Source organism: Oreochromis niloticus, linkage group LG4 (assembly GCF_001858045.2).
Source record: "Oreochromis niloticus isolate F11D_XX linkage group LG4, O_niloticus_UMD_NMBU, whole genome shotgun sequence".
NCBI classification, from domain to species: domain Eukaryota; kingdom Metazoa; phylum Chordata; class Actinopteri; order Cichliformes; family Cichlidae; genus Oreochromis; species Oreochromis niloticus.
In genome coordinates this window covers 12,241,457-12,264,532 of record NC_031969.2, presented here as the reverse complement: position 1 = coordinate 12,264,532, position 23,076 = coordinate 12,241,457, and the positions used below count along the sequence as shown (strand labels likewise).

The window sequence follows — 23,076 nt, the reverse complement described above, 5'->3', positions numbered from 1 at the left end:
TTGCACAAAGGATTTATTAATCTTGGTTAAGGAAAAAAAGAAATAACACCATCTTTGGATCCGCATGAATGTGTGATTCACGCTCCTTTCAGAGCAGCGTTTTGTATTCACGGCTGAGTGTGAATAAAAACAAACACTCCTGATCTCAGCCTTTAAAATGTGACACTGTGTAATGAAAGGTTAGCTATTAAATTATATGCTATAATGAGATTTTCTCTCGTGGCATTAATAGTTGTTAAGATGTGACATTTTGAAATTCTGAATATTTCATTTAGAGGCCTGCAGCTTTTAGATTCTTGGGAGAAAAAAAAGCTTTTAATGAATGAATTCAAGTATCCTCTATTTGTCCTGTGCTGCCTTCTGCTTCTCCTCGCTCATCTCTCTCCTGTCCTCTCAAGCCTCCATTTGACGGAGAGGATGAAGATGAGTTATTTCAGTCAATCATGGAGCACCACGTCTCCTATCCCAAGTCAATGTCCAAGGAGGCTGTCGCTATCTGTAAAGGGGTGAGTGTACAAAAACACACACGCACACAGCACGCTTTAAACCGCGAGTCCTTGCCCGTCTCTCAAGCTCAACCTCGCTCCCTCCTCGCAAACTCACTCTCCCGCTTTCTGTCTCGCTTCCCCTCTCCTCCTGACACTCTTCCCTCTTGAACACAAACATGCCGAAGAGAGAACGAGGAAGGGATTAAATCCGCTCGAGGAAAGGATGCGGGAAGAGGGAGGAGGGTGAAAGGAGGAAAAGAAGGAGACATCAAAATTATCTGCATAATTAAAGCCATTGTGGTGGAACATTTATTTGGAGCGAAACAACATTGTTCCCCTCTCGCTATCTTCCCCGCTTCCATCTCGCCCACCGTCTCTGTCGTAGCGCTGTCCTCGTCCATCCTTCCCCTCGCGTTCTGCAGTGTCCATTGTCAAGCTATTGTTGTGCCTTTTTTTTTTTTCATTGTGCATCCCCTCTATCTCTTTATCACACACACATACACACACATTAGATGGCTGTAATAGCTTAAGCCTGTGCAGTTGGCTGTAGACACTCCTTTTCAGAATACACTGGCCAGGACTGATTGCTGCACTCGGATTATTTGTGTTTTGGGGACATACAGTTTGTCTCACACGCCCTTTGTCACATACCAAAAAACTGGAGAGAGAAAAAAATATGCATAAAATATATTTTATCATTTCATTTTAAAAGTCTTTGGCTTTTCAAGTTCTGCAGTACCCACAGAAAGCACCTACACATTAACATCAGCGTGTAGCGCGAGCGTGGATGAGGACACACACACATTTGTTTCAGTATGACCTGAGTCATACATCCTCCTACTAAATTTAAAGGCAAAGGCATTCATAGGTAAATTACTGACAAGTACGTTCAGTGCAATTCAAACGCCCACACGGGCTGTGTTATGTATTAGTGATGATTACCGGGTTGTAGTGCTGCAACAGTGCATCTTCAGTGGAGCATGAAAGCTCGCCTCCGTCCACCCCCAGAGCTCCCTCTGCACCCTGCTAGGACTGCCTGAGTTAACTCAGTGTGTGTGTGTGTGTGTGTGTGTGTGTGTGTGTGTGTGTGTGAGAGAGAGAGACTCGGTGTGTATGTGAAGACAACATGAAGGCTTCATTTTAAATGCTACAAGATAATTCCATTATTCTGTTCATAAAGTGGATTTTTTCAGTGCTTCGCTATGATGTTGATGCATTCTGTCTAATGCTGGACGCTACCTTAAATAGCCTGTTGTTGTAATGGGAAAATTACCACAGTTCAAGTAATCATTTTTAACAGAAGGTGATCATTTCTTGACAAAAAATGAGCAATCTGCTCTGCAGATTGAGAAGTAGTCGGATTAAAAGCAAGCATTGCAGTGTATCTGACTCTCATCTGTTTTTTAGTTTGTGTGAACAGAGATGCAGGTCTCTCTGCCTCACCGCCTTCAAAACAGAGGGCTGAATGTCTTAGACTTCAAATAATTGAAAATAACTAAGTCCAAGCCAGCCAAACAAAAGCCACACGGCACGCCTCCAATCCATTATCAGATGATTAGCGCACTTTCAGGTATTAAAAGTCCAACTCTGCTGAAGTTGCTGCACGATTTCACAGCATCTCAGTAATCTCTATTTACTTCAAACAAGAAGTAAATAGTTTAATTCTTGCCAGCATGCAGTGTTTTAATAGGCTTGTGTATTCAGATCGAATGCTTAAAAATTGTGTGTGTGAGGGGAGGTGGAGAGGGTTAGGACATGTGTGGAGAGGGAGTGATCATTTCCACTCCCCTGCTTCCACCCTATCAAGCATCCATATTTTATAGCCAGCAATGGGCAACCTGCACACAAACACACACACATACTCACACAGGCTGCTGTTACAGTGTGTTTTGTAGCGCTGCAGTGTTAGGTACATGATTTGTTCAACTTCATTTGATTCTACAGCAAAGAGTAATTGCTCAGATGTGTCCTCACAAAAGCGAACGCAGGTGCACACAAAAGCACAAAAGTGTTTTCTGCCACTGTTCTCTTTCTGCACTAACCACAGGAAGCTTTGTGAATGAAATCTCTGGGCCTCATGAGGACAGTCGCAAGTATGAAGTTTAAGTTTATTCATTTATCCATTTTCTTCCACTTATCCAATTCAGGGCTGCAGGGGGGCACTGGAGCCTATCCTAGCTGCCATAACACAAAGAGACAGACAACCATTCACACTCAGATTCACACCTGTGGGCAATTTAGAATCACCGTTTAATGTAACCCCACTAGCTGCATGTCTTTGGATTGTGGGAGGAAGCAGGAGTATCCGGAGAAAACCCACACAGTGTTGGGACAGTGGCAGGGGGAGTTTGACTGGGGCGGTACACCTGTCAAACAGCGGTCCTGAGATCAGAGAGGACAGAAACTTCCCGTGGAGCAGACGGGCAAATGAAAAGCAGGGCCTCATGATCCGTCTGAGTTTTGGGGTTTTAAGTAGGAGGCGTCAGAAATGGTACCACAGTGATAACTGGCCTGTGGCAGCCAAGAGTTCATAGTTATGTCAGCCTTGGTGGCACCAAGAACCTCCAACCTGGGAGCACCTGGCCAGTCTCCCTGGAGCTGTCTCAGCTCTCTCTTCTCTCCATCCATCCAGCACGGTGTTATTTGTTTGTTTGGCCTGGTTATTTTAGGTTTTACACCATACAACATTATGCATCCTTAACATTCAATCCCCCATCTAAATACTGACACATTGATAATACTCATTAGCACACCTCATGAAATATTATGGTTTTTAACCCCATTCAGTTAATAAATTGTTTGTCATGGCCCTCGAGCCAGACTGTGACACTACTGATGATGTGTTGCTGCAATAGCAATCCTGCTCCGTATGAGAGGAACCGCGGGTTGGTGTATGTGTTTGGTGTGAAGCTACCCTCTGAAGGGTTATTACCGAACGCCTCTAAGTCAGAATCCTGCCTAGATGCATTGATATTGCAGCGCTGTGGATCTTCAGTTGATCTCAGTCTCAGATGGCCCATCTCCAACATTGCAATCATGTAAATGATTTCCATCTGCATGGGATGGGTCCCTTCTGTGCTTACATGGAAAGCCAGAGGCAGGGAGAGCATCAGCAAGGCCCTCCATGCAGAAAAAATGGAGGCATCAGTGAGAACAGAAATGATACCAAGTCAAATACAGCATGAAAAGGAGCTGGGGTGGAGGTGGGTTGCAAAGTGGCTTGTGTGTATTCATTAACTGTTGGCGGGCTAAAGAAGTTAGCCTGCCAACACACATACATAGAGCCCGCTCTGTGTAAGTTTTACTAATTGGATGCATACAAATGTATTCATACAAATGAAGCCAGCTGTACTCTGAGATATTTGTGGAAACTTAAAACATTGGTGACTTATTGGGTTAAAACTGGAAGCATACCCTTTAAAATAAAAACTGCAGATAACTATATTCCTGTTGATCTATGAGAGTTTCAGGTATTTAATCAAATCCAAGGGAAATTACATTATACATTGACAGTATGTCAGACTAGTGTTTGCCAGATGGTAATTGCAGCCCATTAGTATAGAGATGAGGGAAATCCTGTCATTTTCACATATGCCATTATTATTCGCAGTCAGTGGCCCAATTTTAGTTTGGCTGCTATGTGGTCGACTGAATACGATGCTCTGTCTTTCTCCTGATCAGTGAAAAAGGGTTCATTCATATTCACTGCAGTATTTCTTTACAGAAAACTAGCTGCTGTGCCTGCACCTTCTGTTCAAAGGTGACAAGTTTGGGGTTTTACTTATAAAATAAAGTCATTAAAGGGATTTTAATCTACTGTAGGGCAGCTGTGTTTTTAAATGTGCCTTAAAACTGTTGCTACATGACAAGAGTCAGATTATAACACACTGATGTACAAATAGCTGACAAATGGGATTCTTCAGGTCTTTGACACTGTCCAGCTGTCCAGTCTGTGTCTGTTCATTCAGCCTATGACAGCAGGGTTAGGCTCCAGCGCCCGGTGACCCCAAACCAATGGCCATAGCATCTGAATCAACTCACTTTCATACAAATCAGACTGCTCCCAGCATTAGTGGTCAAGCACACCTGTATATATATATATCGCTGTGCCTGTTACTTTAGACGTGTGTGTATGTGGTAGAGAAAGTGGACTTGTGTGCGCCCATGCATTATGAGCTGCCAATGTGTTTCATGCAGATTCATGCGCATGTGCAAGCAGTGCAAGATTGACTGACCCCTGGAAAATGTTATTCTAGCTGTAATGTAATGAGTTATGACTGCTGCTCCTGAGGGAGGCACACCCCACCTACACACACACTCACTGTAGCATCACTCCCCCATGGAGGTTTTGTGTGGACAGACATTATAAACGGTCTTTAATTACGCCTGCGGATGGCTACTGTGGCAAAAGAGGAAAGAAAGACAACAGTTATTCATTTGTCTGCAGGCTGTTACTTGGTGGCTTGTATTTGCTCCCCAGGGAGAGGCATGCAAGATGACAGTAAAATAGAAGGATGGTTAAAATTAAGGATTAAGAAACTCTAATAACTATAATGAGCTTGTTCATAAACAGCAATGAAAGTGGAAGAATTGTGGTTTAAACCCAGGGCAGGAATCAGGAATAAATGAGATGAAACTTTAATGATTCCAAAGGGGAAATTTGGGGCACTGGAGCAGCACACTGTTGAGCACAGATCAGATTTAGACTCCTCTTGCAGGTTAGTAATATGGCTCCTGCTTACTTTATGTAACTCTGTGTACACATGAAAATAAAAAGTTGTAAAATCATGAGTTTCCTGAAGTGTAGTTTACTGTAGTGGTGCAGATCATTTGTAACTTGGAAACGGTTAACACTTAAAACAACATTTTTCCTTTGGCAAAGACGAAATGACTAAACAGCTCGTTTAACTTTTTGGCAACACCAGAAGCATTGCTCCAGGGCTTGTAATGTTAGCTGTCGGATCACTATATAATTTTGATCCACACTAAAATATCTCAACAGCTCTTCAGTGGATTGCAGTGAAGTTTTTTGCAGACATTATGAGTTCTTGTATTCTAAATTGCATTTAGACTAATGATCCACAACACCAATATAAAAGATTAGCATAGTCTAAAAGCATCACCCATTGGTTTTTGAAGCCTGGAGTCCTAGCTGCAGGATTATGACTGAACACCTCTAAGTCAGAATCCTTCCTACATGCACTGATGCCATATTAGCAGGCCCATGACTGGACTGGTCATCATCTTTGTGATTACTTTGGTCACCAGTACTTTGTATGAAAGACGGTAACTTTTCTGCAAACACTTACCACCTACTCACCAAGCAGTAGTGAAAAAGTGAAAAGTGTGACACACACCGTGAACAAAGTAAACCCTTTCAAAACACGGTGGTTCCAGCAGTAAGGCACAGTTTCATTAGCAGATGGCGAGTAGTTTGACGTCAGTGATCTGCCATGGACCAAAGCAATCACAACCCACATAGCAGACAGGTCTGGCCCGGATCTGGTGTCAAGCCGGCTCTGCTGGCTGACTTCTGGCATGGTAAGTGGTATGTCATCCAGATATGGGCCAGGCCTGGCAATGATGGCACTGTTTATGTGATGGCATGCCACATCTGGCCCGACTGTAGTTTGGTTTATGTGGCCCAGGCTCATAGAAAACAGGTCTTCCCCGAATCCAGCATCAAGTTGGTACTTCTGACTGACTGGTGTCATGGCAGGGTGTATGTCAACCAGATGTGGGCCAGGTCTGGCAATGATGCCACTATTTATGTTCTTATTTTCCTATTTTAGTTAGAAGACCCAAATGCCATGTTGCAATACTATACAGCTATGGTAGCCAACGTTTCAAATGCAGGTTTGACAGGTTTGTGAGTGTACACTTTATCCAAAACCTAGTGATAAGAATCAGTCAGGCCTTCACAGTCTGAAGAGTTTTGTCATGTTACTTTTGCACTATTATGTTCCGGCACATTGTTATTACATGGCTTCATTAACCCATATGGAAAAGATATATATAAATCTTATAAAGTTTGTATCTGTCTTGTGTGAAACTTATATGAAAAGCATACAAGAGTGAAAACAGATATAAGATCCCTTGAAAAATCATATAAATGAAACTTGTATGTTTTGGATACTTCCTAAAACAATATATGAAAGTAATGAGAAAGTGGCCACTTTCATGAGTAAATCATATAAGCTTTATATGATTCACTATATGAAGTAGGCCACATCTTATGTAAGTCTTTTATAAGTTTTTACTATTTCTTTTCCATATGGGAAGGTACACATTAGGCTGACATCTGGAGCCAGACATGAAACTGTTCTGGGCCAGCACAGGACCACTGGTGTGTCTGCAACTGGCCTTGTGCTGGCCCATGTGTGGGCCACCTCTGGCAAACCAGATCTGGGCCACCAAAGGGCCGTCATTCTTTGCGGTATGTGGACCATGTGTAAGCACATTGTGTGGGGCATACCAATTTTGCTATGTGGGAAAGAGGTTTTTGGTGAAGAACCCTCTTTTAGACTGATTTCACCTACGCTGCAGCCGGCAACTTAAACCAACCAATCAGGGACCATACATTTTTCATTAGTTATCAAAAGTTGCCAGGGGGACGGCAACTTGTCTCTTGGCCTTGACTGATGCCTTTATTTTCTCAGTTATAGCTTGAATCTACTGCCAGTTAGCACTTACAACGCACTGTTCTCTGAAACTATGACGGTGAGCGTGGTAAGCATCATATTTGCTAAACATCAATATGTTAGTATTGTAAATGTAAGGTTTACTTCACAGCACAGATGTATGAAAATGCAGCCTCACAGAGCTGCTAATGTGGCTACTAGCTTTATTGTATTGTCAAGACTACCAGAAAGGTAGAAAGATGAATAAACATTCACTTTAAAAGAAATTTAAAAAAAAATTCACAAGGTGGACACACAGTAATCCTTTCTCTTCTCCTTGTCTGCACAGCTGATGACAAAGCATCCAGCAAAACGCCTGGGCTGTGGTCCAGAGGGGGAGAGAGACATCAGAGAGCACAGCTTCTTCCGCTACATGGACTGGGAGAAACTGGAGAACAAGGAGGTGCAACCACCCTTCAAACCGAGAGCTGTAAGTCCGTCCCCGCCGAACCCGACATGACCACAGATAAGCATGTGCAAGTCACAAGTCACACAATAATAAGTGCACAAAATACTCTTCGACCGGAGTAGAGACGTGGAGTTTAATTCATTAGAGGTTAAACTCATAATAAAAACTCTCTCTTCTCTTCTTTTATTCTAATTTCCTTCCTGTTTTCTTTCAACAACTACCTTTCTCTTGGCTTACTCATCTTTTCACTATCAATGTGATGTTTCTGTCTCTTTCCTTTCCTTTAATTTGGGACAATGCACACAGGTAAGTCTCGAAATGATGCTCATGATGTTGACAGTGATGCTGAAGGATGTGTGGCGATGAGGGCAGCGTCGGTGATGATAACAATGCCAGGGATGTTGATGGAGAAAACGCTAAAAGAGACTCAGTGATGAAAAGATACTGGACATTGACTGCACTTTTGGATGCACATGCACAAAATTGGCAGCTGAAGTTTGGTGCCATTGAAATAAAAGAGCTTTGGGTTTCTCTGAGGTTAGCCTGAGTTTAGACTAAACCTCCAGGGGATAATAAGTCCGTACAGACGAAATGTGTTTGTTTTGTTCGTTGTTAGACTTCTTTTTTTTTAAATTTACGACAAAACAAGTTTGATCATGAGCCGAGTCAGAATGATGTCATCTAATACTCACACGCACACAAACCCGGCCACGCAGCCTGAGGCCACGGTGCTGCTAAAGAGTTTTTCAGAGTTGAGCTTTTCCTGCAGCCTGCGGTGTGTGTGCATGCGTGTGTGTTGGACCAGTAATGCTGCAGTGTGTCTCTTTATTCAGGACATGTGTACGTGTGGTAGAGGTCTCCATTAGGATCTGGCTTTTTCTTTTTAAGACTTAGATGTGTTTCTGCAGAGTCATACCGTCTGTTGTCTGATCTCTTCTCCTCGCTACTTTTTCTCCCCTTCTCTTCATCTCTCTCTTTGTTCTGTTTGATCTCGTCTCTCCAACATCTTGTATCTTTCTCACCACTGCCCCGTCACTTGCTATTTTCTCTCTTACTGCGCTTGAGTGGCGATAATAAATAGGTTTGGAACTACTGCGTTTACGCCACATCAAAGTTTAGTTCGCTTTAGCTTCTGAAGGCAGTTCTTTGATCTTTTATGGTGCTATGTTGCCAGATTTCTTTCAGTAACCTGTGTTGGTTTTTGTCTCTGTGTTATTTTAAGGAGGCTCTCCTTTTATTTCTCACTAAAAGCCTTATCACCACGAAGACGTGCAGCAAAAAGAAAAACAAAACAAATTCCCTCAAACTTGAATTGTTTTATCTTTAACTCATAAGAGTTGAATCTTTTGTACAGTACTGTGCAAAAGTCTTGAGCTACCCCTCATATATGTTAGTTTGCGACATAGTAAGTTTGTTTCTTTCTTTCCCATGTGAGGCATGATGCTGTTTTGGTGTGGGTTGTTGTTTCTGGAGGATATTTGATTCCAGTAGGCCTTATTGGTTTGATCAGGAGTTAAATTGTTAATATTTTGTTGATTTTTGTCAGTTTGTGGCTTTATGTGCTACTGATGCTTTGATGGATTAGCTGACAAACAGGAGCTGTTGAATTAATGAATGACTGACTGATCATCCAACAGACGGACTGACTGGCTGCCTCCTTCATCCACCCGACATCTAAAAAAATGTTCCAAATACCATTTTTTGGTCGTTGCTGTATCACTGTGCCGTGTTTCCACTCATCTGTCTTTTCAGCAATCCAGTGTCTGTCTTTTTCTCCATCATCCTCATAAAGATATTATCCATCCATCCATCTTTCCACTACTCCATCCATCAAGCCATCTGTCCTTTCATCTACACATTTTATTTGTCCTCTGTGTTCACGGTTTTTTTGTATATATTTATTTGCATGCTCTGTGGGAAGTCTCAAATGAAACCTGGAGTGCACTACAAAAATCTCACAGTATAACACAGTTTAAACTATTACAACTTAAAATTATATGTAAATAATATAGTAACAAATACTTTTCTCCAGTTTTTTTTTCTTCTAAAGTGACAATTCACCCAAAATTAACCCTGTTACATCCATAGTGTCCCTCAAGTTGTGGTCCTTTGATTTTCCAGAAACTTCTAAGCTTTTTGGCACGCATTTTATTTCCCTTCTCGGCTGATTTTTCCCATCTGGCTCCCCAAACAGGTTAAACAAATGTGAGTAATTAGCTGCAAATACTATTGACCCTGGCGTATTTCTCATTTCACATTATTTCCCCAAACTATAAACACTCTGGCTTAATTTCATTTGGTTTTTTCGGAGTTGCAGAGATTTAATGAGTTTGTAGTTTTCCTCTGGGTGATGTTGTCAGAGGACACTGAATCCTTGTTGTGTTAATTAAAGCTCAGTGCAGTGATGGAGATGGGGGAGGGGGCAGGAAGTAGCTCAGCCCACCGTCCCTGTGAGGGATACTGCCGGGAAAAATATAGTTTTCAAGTTAATAACTTGTTTTATGTACTTAGATGGGAACGCATCTCAAGGGTATATAAGCTCGATTTGGCTTCCCAATGGTCAGAGAAAGGAAAAGGACGAGAAAACAGATTCCACCTGATGTAAATTGGACACTACGTAATGGAGATTATTTCATTCCGGCACCAGTCACGTCTTTGTAAGTGCTCACTGTTGCCGAGACTCAGATTGGATCGTGATAGCCACACGTCAAGGGTTTCAGTTAAGTGTCACATGTAGGATATTGTGAAGGTTAGTAAATTATTTTGGCAAACTGCACATTTCCTAAGCAGAAATCCAGAGCCTTTTTTCCCCAGTCCTGATTGTCTGATTTGGTCTATCAAATCTCAGCAGGTCTCCACAGCTGCAGCATATAATTAACCCACAATTACACCAATAATTATCTTGTGGCTTTAAGCCTTTTCTAGTGCGCCTGTTTAGAAATCCTTTTAAATCCAAGTTTTTCAACCACTGTCCTTAAATTAAACACAGAAAAGAAAGCAGAAAAATCTGTTTGTTTGTTTGTTTTTGCCAAAAAAAGGGAAAAAGTCCACACACCATGCATTAATGCTTGCATGGTCACCAGTTCGGTGTAGTGCACTTCCACAGGCTGTTTGAGACTTCAGTAACCTTGTTTGGAAGTTTGAGTTGAAAATGCTTCAAATATTTGAAAAAGGGAAAGCATACTTGAGGCGTGCTTCATTTATCTTCTCCAGGAAGTGATTTACTCTTTTCTTTTTTTCACTTCTAATGAAAAATGGCATTTTATGCATGACTAATGGAGAGTTAAATCAAGCGCACCCCAAGTACTGCCACTTGTTCTGATATTTGAAACCTTGTTCAAAGTGATGTCATCTCACACCCTGGTTCAACCTGCCATCCCCCCCCTTCTTTTGTTTTCCTCTCCTTCTACCCCCCACCCAACTTTGATCCATCCACTCCTATCCATTCCCACTCTTCCCCTTCCCAATCCACCCCCTACCTTGTACTCCATCCCTCCCCGCCCTCCCTCCCTTAACAGTGTGGACGAGATGCCGAAAACTTTGACCGTTTTTTCACACGCCACCCGCCGGTGCTGACCCCTCCCGATGATGAAGTGATTCAGAATCTGGACCAAGACGAGTTCCAGGGATTCTCCTTTATCAACTCAGAGTTCACAGGAAATGCTGCTGCCACCACTGCCACCGAGCAGGCTTGATTACAGCTCATGCATGGACACATGGACACACACGCAAACATACACAACTGTTTCTCCAGGATCAGTCCCTACCTAACCCTGAGATACACACACGCATACGCAAATGTGCCATCTTAAATTTATGATGATTTCTGATGCTAGTGTCGTTAAACTGACAGACAAAGTGAGGTTTTATAAGAAGAACACACATTTGTTGTTCACACTGTTGCAGCTTGGATAATTCGTTGGCCCCTTCTTGAGATTTAAAGGCTTGATTTCGTGTGCTGTAGCACGATTTAATTCGAGATTTCATTGAGAGCTTTGGATAAATGCATTTATACAAATGTATCATGATTAAATGCAATCAAATCACAGCTTTAACTTAGTACAGTGCAGCATACAGTATGCAGTTAGCCTTTTCTTAGCACTGAGAGGGTTATTACTATACATCGATCACCCGCAACATTAAAACCACCTGGCTTATATTGCCTAGATCCCTCTCATATCACCAGAACAGCTCTGACTCATTGCAGACACACAAGAGTCCCTGAGATGTCCTGTGATATCGAGCACCAAGATGTCAGCAGCAGATCGTGCAAGTTAGATCTGGGGAATTTGGAAGTTAAGACCTTGAGCTCTTTAAAAGCATTCCTGAAGAAGTTTTGCAACATTGTCCTGCAAAGTCAAAAGCTGCTGTCGTCAGCCACTGCCATGAACATGGTGTGTTATTCATTTCTGCTGTCGGTGGTTTAAGTGTTGCGGATGATCGTTCTAAACCAGTTTAGAACAACAGCGTGCATGACACAGTACATACCAAGAAGCATCTGACGTGCTTTCTAAATCTGTCTGTTTTTGCATCTTGGGTGATTTTCAAATTGTGTTGCTTGCAGTGTGAACAAAGAGTTTGTGTTTAATTTAGCATGCGCAATCAGATAAAGGATTAGAAATTAATTAGGATCTTTTAAAGTTCATAAATCATGGATTTCGAAACCGAGGGACCAAAATAATTGGATTTCATATAGCACAGTTAGGGTGTGACTAAAAGGGTGATTATATTTTAATAAATGCATTTACTAAAACTTTTACAATCTAACTATAGGATTTCACAACTAAACAACCGCAAGACTTCCTGTGTAACATAGCTTTGGCACTCCATTTTCTAACTTTTATTCAGGTGGGAAATGTGATTTAGCTTTTCTTTTACCCATTCCTCAGCTTTTCCAGTGCATTTTGATAAGACTATAATTTTAGTGTGCTTCTTAGTGGGCTTATATTAATAATAGTGTCTGTGTGTTTATACCTATAACTGGAATGCTTGACATGCATGCATGAGTTTCTATATCAAGAGTAGCCCTGGACCTTGTCTCCCAACTGCATTTTAGCATCTTTGTTCATGGAGTATTATTTTAATAATTAATACTGCGAGTTTTCAGGTTTGTACCACAAATATCAAATTTTATGTAATTTCTGTCCATAAAAAATGCTGTTGGGAAATGTAGTCTTTACCGAGGGTTTGAGTCAGACAAATAGATAATGCCATTTCTTGTACTCTGATCTGATGTCTGTTAAGTAGTATTTAAGCGATGAAAAAGACTAGCAGTTATTTCTTTGTGTTTTATAAAAGCATGATTCCAATACCTGACCATTTGTTTACAGAGTGTGTGTGTGTGTGTGTGTGTCGGTACAAGCATGTTTTGTGTTAGGGAACAAGTACTGTCTATGGAAACACACTTATGTGTTTGCATTTTTGTGAGTCCATACTGCCTTCCCAGCTCCTTGCCTGGCACTGTGTTTACATTTGTTAGCGTGGTGAATGTCAGCAGCCCTCTTTAAATCGAACAGTATTAGTGTGGTAGAGGTAGAAAGCAAGAGATAAAAGAAGAGAAGAAAAATCTATTTGCATTTCAGGAAAGAAATAAAAGAAATTAGAATAAAATGTTTTACTAGCAGTCAGAAATGTACATCTCTTTCTAGTCACAAGAGTGATCCAAAGCCTCTAGAGACCAGTTGGCGACCTCTCACAACCTCTGGTCACTAGGACTGGTTGGCAAGTGGTTGCTAACAGTTGGTAGGTGAAACTGGTCACAAAGAGGGTGCTACACCAAAAACTTGGTCCTTGATTGCCACAGTCACCCACAGTTTGCAAGTAAGACACTGGCTTCTCTGCAATCAGTCTCCAACCACTTGCTGACTGGCAGTGAATTTGACACAAACTGGAGATAGTTTGGCCTCTCTAGTTTTGCATTGCACTTCTCATGGTTTCACTGCTTCAGCTGGTGAGATTTTGAAGAAAAGTTTTAAGGGTGACCAACGCAATCCCAAGGAGGTTTTTGGTGCAGCATTGTCGTATACCTCTTTCAGATCAATTTCACCTAGCAGTGCATCAATCAATCTCTAGCATCAACCAGTTGACGAGAATCCACGCATATCCACTAATATCTACTAGTATCTACTAGTATCCGCTCATCAACTGGTTGATGCTAGGGGTCACAGGTCGGTCTCTAGGTCTGTGCGGCTGGGGCTTTAGAAAGTCCAAAATCTTTAGTTTGGTTGAACAGTGATGCCAAATTCCACCTCTGTAGACCTTGGAAAGCACCACCTCAAACACACGGCTCATTTGCAGGTTAGGATTTCTTGTCTGAAAGTCAAAAGTGGGCCCAGGTCTCTGCTGTCAAAATGCATGTTTAAGTCCTCGAGCATCTTTAAAAGTTACTTAGCCTATGAAAAGTTTCTTTAAGAACAGAGAAACAGAAAATCAGAACAATCAGGCTTTCCTGGGTTTTTGGTCTACTTTTCTAGAAGTAGGAGTTGAGGTTTAACCCACTGTGATTTGTGTTTTTCAAGCAGCCGTCTGTGTTTGCTTTAAGAATCATTGGGACAGAAGGTAAAGTTACAGTAGGCCTCCTGAAGTAGAAAACTCGGTGTTTTCTCTTTTGTTCTCCCTAGCGAGCAATAATCCTGTTAGTGATCTACATATCGAGGCGGTGAGGTTATGTCTGTTCAGCTCAGGCTTTGTGTCTCTTTGACTCTAGCCACTTATTAAAGAGGGACAGTGGAGGAAGTCGTTGGAGGGTTTTGTTTGTCTGCAAAGTTGGTGCGTTAACACTCTGGTTCAGTAACTTTCTTCTTGTATATCTGCAGCTGATGATTTTTGTTCTGGTGGCAGCTGGAGGTCTTCAGGCGTTCACTTAGTTTAAATGTTAATTATTGTTGTTGCCATCAAACGTAACTCTTTAAAATGAGTTGAGGAGAAAATATCAAGCTTTTTTTTTTAATTGACCTTACTTGAGATTGGGTAGAAAATATCCTCTATGTCCCCAGCAAAATATTGAAAGCCTTGGTGCAGGAGGTATCATTTACTTGCAGATCCACTTATTATTTGATAGCCACACAAAAAAAGCAACTGCAGGAATGTTTAGATCCAGTGTAATTATCCTATTCAAATATCATTCCCTTTTGTGAAAATTATTTGGCACACCTGGATGTTTGCTTAGGTTTAGGGGTTCATCATTTATACTGGGATTACTGATAGATTGCAATTATCCTGTCGGCTTCAGTCCAAACAAGCGATGCTAGCAAATTGTAGAGGTTTGTGCTCTGCTTAGAAATGCTATCATACAGTAAATTCACTTGAATGAGTGGCAGCTATCTTTGATGCTAAGAAGCTTTAAAAGATAACAGTAAATTAATCATATGTGACAACGATACTCACAGTAATGTCTGATTTACCTATAGTTGCACATACTCTGGGCTTCTACAATGATTGTAATTTTCTTAATTGATTACTTTAAAAAAAATGGTAAAAACAAAAGAGCCCTGTCGACTACAGATAGAGTGTGTGTCTAAGGTGAGGAAGGGTTAGCAGGAAACTGACATCACGAAGATTTTTTATCATCATCATTTTGTCACAGAATACTTTCACACACGGTCCCTTTAATCCAATCAGATGCGAGCAGAGACAGAAGCCTATAATATACCGTAATTTGGCTTTTGATTAAAGCGGCCTTGTTTGGATGTTTTTTGATTTTAAATGCTGAGTTCAGCAGGGAAGAACATTTCACAGTTTTCTGTCGTTTTTCTCGAGTGTGAATGAAAATGTGTTTTTACGACTCAATGTCGCCTGTGTCTACTTCCTGTGTCGAACCTCCATTGTCAGTATTTATTTCAGCCACTGAAATCTAACAGCAACAGCAAATATATAATTATATATACTGAAACATATATACTACTGTTAAAAACTGATATATATATATAATTATACATGTGGAGGAAAAGAGAAGTCTTGCTCCAAGATTTGTGTCTGTTTCGATGATTCCTTCCTGCTGAAGGAGAAGCAAAAAAGGACTGTGCATGAAAAAAACAACTTTTTCTTTGACCTTTTTTATTAGTTAGATATGATATATATTTAACATATTAGGATGATCCATGTTTTCTGTGTCAGCAGTGCTTCAAAGACTGTGTGATTCTAGCTACCGTTATTAACGTTATGTATGAGCATACGTATATACTGAAAAAAGGAAAAAAAATGCTTTAAAAATGCTTTCCATGTGCCATTCTTTTTCTTTCTTTTTTTTGCTTGTTTTTCAAGAAAAGCCGACATACCCAAAATAAAGAATTTCAATGACGCATTACAAGATGTTTAGTGTGTTTTCAAGTGCACTGTGTACGTTTTAATCTGCTGCAGGAACTGTCTGTGGCTCCGTGGCTCCATGCTTTCATATTTTTTATTTCAGCCCCTCATTTACTTGCTCTTTATTCGTGTCATTCTCACACAAACGCACGCTCCGTTTCTGTCCGTGGAGACCGAACTGATTTGATTTTAAAAGAGAATGACGGGATGGAGGACAGTGAGAGAGAGCAAAGGAGGTAAGAAGACAGAGAGATTAGAGTGATGAGGGCTGACAGACGGGGGTTTTGCTGAGCAACTGGAAAAGAGAAACAATATAAGATGAAAAGGAGAGGGCGGCATTGAACAACAATGAAGGGAGGCAAGGAGAAAAAAGCATTAAGAAGGGACAGTGGCTGGGAGAATAAGACGGAGGGAGGGGACAAGGAAGCAAAGCGATGCAGGCGGCTACGACAGGCTGTGCATATTTCATGCCTGCCACTTATCATAAGAGCCTTTTCCTGATGGGGGAGCGTAGGTCTGATGACTTCAAGGAAATAACATGCAGAACACAGCCTACATATACACAGCCCTGCTGAGCCACTCAGCCGCTTCTCACCGCCTCTAAAGCTGCTCGCAATCCACTGTAGTCAAGCAGCTGCTGCTCCTGCACATTTACTTTTAATAACTGTATCGTGCACCATTTATTTCTCTTAGTCCATTTCAGTGTTAACAAGTGTGGACACCGGCTAGATGCAGAGTTTGTGAACCATGTCTGACCCATGCTAGAGTGTGATGGGAAAACAAATACAGCAGCAGGAATGCTTCTGGGTGCTCATAAACCCAGTGAAGCTTCAAAATCCATGAATGAAGAGTAAAATCAGGCTAGTTAGGCTTAATGGTTAATAAAAATGGTAAAAAAGATGCCCGATGTCCTGTGAGAAACATCAATGAGTCATCTACATCAGTTCTAGTTTTTGCTGGATGGAGCACAGAACATGCGGCCGGTGCTCCATGGTAACAACAGCTGCTTTTTAGTGTTAAACAAACCTGATGAGGCTTTCACCAGACCTCAGATATGCATAAAATACTGTATATGAGAGTAGCAAAAGAAAGGTATTTTTCATTGTCAGTAATACATCCACTTCTGAAGCACTCTCCAAAAAAGCCAAATGCCTTCCAAATTACTCGGGAACACAGCGTCACGTCTGTATCTAGCAATTTACAACATACAGGTATAAACGTCTACAGCTTCAGCAGTTAACCTGATTTATTTTGCACACATACAGTACCACATTTATGCGCTGATGTTAAAGTACTTTGGCTCAGTCAGCAGCCATCGGCTCTGTGACTCTTGTTGACATTTTATCACAGAATGTCCTTAATTTTTTTAAATCAGTGTTTCCTCTACATAAACACATTTGTAATGTTGTTTTCCCCAAAATGGTAAATAGTTTGACATTTATGGAAATACTCAGACTTGTTTTCCTGCTGAGTTAGATAAGAAGAGCGATTCCACTCTAGCGTCTATCCTTATGAAGCTGGAGCGTAGCTGAAATAATCAAAAGAACGTTTTCTCTGAGTCTAATTCTTCTACTAGCACCACTGATGCTTCTTAATTAACAGGTTACACGTACACGAGGTCTTTTGAGGCCATGTTCTCTGTGAGGTGCAATACATTTTTGGTATAAAGATAGAGGCCATGCAGGGCTATGTGCATGAATGAATCTAATAAAATTAATTTTGAACTTACTATACAGGACAACAGTAACCTCTCACTGAATCGTGACTCAGTGAACATTTTTTTTTTTTTTTTTTAAAGAATGAAAGCAAAAGATATTTTATTAATTGTGAGTTGTTGTTTTTTTTTATATAAGACTTGTAAAATATTTAACAAGGACATTAGACAAGTGCACATTTTAAAAAAAAGACTATAATTAACATATATGCAAAGACTGATTATAAGTTTGATTGTATTGTTACAACAAATGTTAAAGTTCCAGAAAGACATACCTTTGCTAGGAACTTGTTGCACCATCATTTTGCTTGATGTGTTATGAGCTGATTCAAGCAGCAGAATTAGACTCAAAACCGAATAAACTAAAACTGAAAAATGCTGCATGATAAACTAAGTTTAAACACTTTCTATCCATATTCTTGAATCAAAGGTTTACTTTACAAAATGTCATGCATCTTTTGTATCAACGGTTCAGTCTGCTGCTGGTGTAACGATGTGGGGAATATTTTCTGAAAATTGTTGAAACACCACAATCTATCTAAGTATTGATGATCATGTCCAAACCTTTATAACCAACATCTGATGGCTGCTTCCAGCAGGATAATGCACCAAACTCACAAAGCCCAAATAATCTCAAACTGGTTTCTTGAACATGACGATGAGTTTGCTGTACTCAAACAACCTCCACAGTCACCAGATCCCAATCCAGTAGAGCACATTTGAGATTCACATCACGGATGTACAGCAGACAAATCTGCAGCAACTGTGTGATGCTGTCGTGCCAATATGGAGCAACATCTCTGAGGAATGTTTCCAGCACCTTGTTGAATCTGTGCCACAGAAAATTAAGGCTGTTCTGAAACAAAAAGGGGCTCCAATTCAGGACTAGCAACCTGTACCTAATAAAGTGGCTGTCAGTGTTGTAATCACTTATTGGAGGACAAGAATTATGTCCGCTAATTTCAAGTTTTGATATGGAGCTAGGCGAAAAACTTCAAGCTCTGACATTGAAAACAAATTATACTGTGTAAAGAACATTTCCCTGATTAGGCAGTATAATAGGCTACATACATTTTAATGGTCAAGAATAATGTTTTCCTGTTGCCTTAGCCCACAGCCAGAACAGAAAACATACTTTACCTCACGTCCCTCTGTTAACTTTACACTAACGCTGTAGTGCAGCTGTATTTTATGCAAATGTTTTTTATAAAGCAAGTCAGATTCCTGTGTAACAGCAAGTTCCAGCACATAAGCTGTATAAAGTTTGTATTGGAGTGGATGTAATAGCCAGTGTACACAGTAAGCCACAGCAGTGCTGGAGTATGTATGATAATTAATTCCAAATGTTGCGGCCCCCAAATTAAAGCCAGTGGCTTTAGCACAAAGCAGTCGGCGCTTATCAGCCCAAAACAGGTCAGCGTTCGATACCGCCTTTCATTCACCCTCCTCTCCTCTTCACCTCCCCTTTCCCGTGCTTCCCACTCGCCCCACAGCCTCAGCTGACATCGGCTCGTCTCCCACTAATCCTCTTGTTACTGAAAAGAGATGGGATGAGAGAGAGGTGCAGGGGAGTCGGGCAAAAGAGAAGAGGAGGAGGAGAGGAAGGGGAGGAAAGGTGTAAGGAGGCAAATACAAAATTCGAGATTCAGCCATGTTCCTCCATTAAAATCAATGCTACCAGAACACAGTCGTGTGTAATATAATTGTGTGTTTTGCTTAATGTCACTGCAGATTCTGAGCTTTCTAGCTATGCATCTATACCAAGAGCCACTGATATTTATCTCCCTCTCTGTCCTTTGCTGCATCTCTTTCTCTCCCTCTCTCTCTTTTTTTCTCTTCATATCTCTGTCTCTCTGCCTTGCAGCATTAACTGCAAATGAAGCGTGTTGAGATGGAACACATTATGAGCTGGCCTACATGGCTGGCAGCTCTGTGTGTGTATGTGTGTGTGTTCATGTTTGGTAAATAGCTGGAATGCACACAGCAGACCATTTTCAAGGTTTTGGGAACATACGTGTGTGTATACACACACACACACATGCATCTTTTCATATGTGTTTGTGCTTCCCGTCTGCATAATTCTATTGAAGGATGGTCAGTGGTGTCAACTACCTACATACACATGACTCCAGATAGGTAACTTACAATAGGAGTTGAAGCATCTCACTTATGGAGGTTCAGAGACAGGACGTTTGGCCTTTTATTAAAGAAAGTTAAACGTGTTTGTAAATTAAATCTAAGAATGAATTTGAATCAGAGGGCCTTACATAGCAAACCCAGACACAGGGTGGCTATTTTCCTAGACCACTTAGGGAGAATCGATAAACTATAAAACTTGTTGGTTTAGCAATCAAACATAAGAAACAGATATCACTAAAACAAAAGATGCCTGCAAGAAAGGCAAAGGATAAGAGGACAGCAAGGGAAAAGAGTAAACTACAGAGGAAATAATACACAAAGTTAATAACATGCTGTATTGTTTATATACTATTTACCCCAGTAAATTCACCTGAGCTAGTCCTAACAAAAAGCTTTTTTAAAAAGAACAGTTACCTGATAGCTGAAGGCTCTGCCTCCCATTCCCAGTTTTGATCATATGATTCTGTGTGTTGTAGATTTTTAAAACAACAACAACAAAGGATTATATATATATGTATATATATATACATATATAAACTTATACTCTAAATGTAGTAACTTCAGTTTTCTATAAATGTAAAAATAGCTTTGTGTCGTGTACATAGAAATTGAAATTTATGCAGTGTTTCCTGAAAATAATAAAAGACATACATTAACAAGTTAATATATATTGGGCCGAGTGCAGAGCCCTGTGGAACTCCATGTCTAACTTTTCTGTGAAAGACTCGTCTTTCACATGAGCAAACTGAAATCTCTTGCAGATATATGTCTCAAACTAGCATATCATGTTAGCTTCATCACAGTGATGTGCTCCAGTCTATGATCACTGATGTAAAATGCAACAGGAGGAGGGGTTTAATAACAAAGAGATAGCTGGATATGTAGGTCTCTGGACCATTTTATCCAGTGGACTAAAATACATTTTTATTTGTACTTTAATATAATAAAACTTCAAAACAAGTGGTACCTATAGATCAAATATGATCAGGATGATCACATACATTGGAAGTTTTGGTACTACTATAGATTAAATATTTGTTGAAATTAGCTCGTATGTTTTAGAGATATGACCTCATTTAATTCAAGATTAGCAGCTTTCCCATCAACATGAGTGCACATAAAGTGTTCTAGGTACACTGTTCTAGATGTCCTTTGTAAAACTTTAAATTCATTGTTTTAAGCTGTTTGCTATAACTCTTAATACACCTTTTAGGACTGTAACAGTGCTTGACCTCACAGCAGTATGTATTGAGTGTGGAATGAGGGTTAGATCAAACTTAATCTCACCATCGGATATTCTACATGGAGAGCAAAACACACATCATCTGTATGGGTTTTGTACCCACCAGGAGTGCAGGCCTCTCCTGAGAGGAGACACTCCAGTGGGTATAAAAGCCAGGAACGTGAGGTGGACCTCAGCCAGCTGTGGCGGGTGTGTCCCTGTAGCTAGAGGGAGCTTATCTTAGGCCATGAGAAAGCTGGACGATAAAGGTATGTAACACTCATTTGTAGTTTCCCCTGTGTTAAAGGCCCTCCTGTCCCTCTCTGTACTCCTTCTTCATTCTTCCTCCACCATCTTGTATCAACTTTCCAGAGGTGGGACCAAGTCATTGTTTTGCAAGTCTCAAGTAAGTCCCAAGTCTTTATCCTCAAGTCACAAGTCAAGTCTCAAGTAAAGTCAAGCAAGTCAGAGTCAAGTCGCAAGTCAAGACAGACAACTTTCAAGTCAAGTCCCAAGTCCGAAACTTTGAATTTCAAGTCCTTTCAAGTCTTTTTTTTAACCCTCTGGGGTCCCGGGTATAATTGGCCGTTCTTGACTACTTTTGATTTTACTTCTATATTTCACTTTTAAAATATGTTTTTCTTGCCTTGTTTGGTATCATTATTTACAGCACAACCTCAAATATCTGAAATTTGAGTTGTTTTTTTCATTTTGGTATACTATATTAGCACAGTTGATCTAAATTCAGACAAAAAATTCAGAATCCGAGTAGAAAAAAGTTATATTTTTTTACATGTTTAACGAATCATTTTCATAACTTGAAATGCAAATAGAAATTGTACATTTCTAAAAATTATGCACAAGTTTTGCAAACAACAAAGTTATATGGTACTATTTACCTAAAAATGCAGCCAAGGCCTCAGGCGTTTTTTATATAACCATTTAAATCTATTTACAGAACAATCAGGTGTGCTGCATCAAATAAGAAGACACACAAATTATTTGTGCCAGTCCAAAAAATGTAGTTTGTGTTCAGTATAAGACAGAGGAGAACAGCACAGGCCTAAACCCTGCAGGTCTGACAACTGGAGGTGCAACAGTCCAGTTTTCTATGTGGAGACAGCGTTTACATTGGAATCTGCCTTTGACAGCTTTTTTAGATCAAATATGAAATTCAGCAGTCTAACCGACACACAATACAAAACAATAACTACACAACAAACTAACTGTAGCCTCCAAACACGCTAAACGTCACTAATGTCTCACATATGAAAACTCGCTCTCTCTCTTTCTTTCGCTCGCCCGCTTTCCGTCACGGGTGTCACTCCTAAAAACTTCCCCTTCTCCCTAAACAACCAAATGTCACATGTTGCCTTATCATTTTTTTGATTGGCTGACATGGTAAACTCTAACACCAATAGGGAAGGGGTGTTTTTCTTTTTCTTTTTTCACTCGCAAGTGGAGAGCGTATGCTAGGCTGTCTGTAGAAAACGCCGTTTTTGTCTAGCATCCCTGTTGAGAATAACCTTTGCAAATAAACAACAGCTAATAATATAAGATCAAAGTATTTTATTTGATGTATTGACATAAATGACAGAAGAAAAAGGCCATGTATAGCAGGACTACTCAATTACACACTAAGGTGGGCCAGATTTTCTAACCAAAAAATTTTTTTTTCCCTGGCTCAGACATGCAAAAGTTAAACACGACCATACACTAATTGCAAATTAAACACAGTGATTTTGAATTGTGATGTGATGGTAAAATAAGTATTTGTCAGTCTAAACTGGGTTAAATCTACGGGGTTAATGATGGGGAGGAGACGGAGAGAGACTGAGTACAGCTACAGAACCCACTTTCTGAAACGGACCCTGCTCACCATTCACCGACAATTCTGAGCTAACAAGTTGCATGTTATTCTTGGATGCGCTTGCAGGACCGGATTTAAAATAGCATGACAAACATATCATACCCGTTAAAGCCAAACAGTATCATCAACGTAGCCCGAAGAACATTTGCTAATAAGATGAGGTTAGCTAAGTCAGCTGTCTCATCGTAGCAAAAAAAAAAAAAGCACCACCTACCGTTCTTTATGCAACTTCAAATGTCGGACAAAGTTG

At 40.5% G+C, this 23,076-nt stretch overlaps 1 protein-coding gene across 2 annotated transcripts in view; it reads left to right on the top strand.

The window, feature by feature from the left end:
* Positions 1–23,076, top strand: part of prkcbb (protein kinase C, beta b) — a 101,135-nt gene that overhangs the window by 70,366 nt on the left and 7,693 nt on the right. The window contains exons 15-17 of one of the 2 annotated variants that reach the window (XM_005459431.4): positions 399–506; positions 7,458–7,598; positions 11,096–15,879. In XM_005459431.4, coding sequence (XP_005459488.1) covers positions 399–506; positions 7,458–7,598; positions 11,096–11,272 — 426 coding nt within the window. In that variant the 3' untranslated portion in view covers positions 11,273–15,879. Of the gene's footprint in view, positions 1–398; positions 507–7,457; positions 7,599–11,095; positions 15,880–23,076 lie in introns of those variants that run through there. The other variant, XM_003454945.5, reaches the window with a different exon arrangement.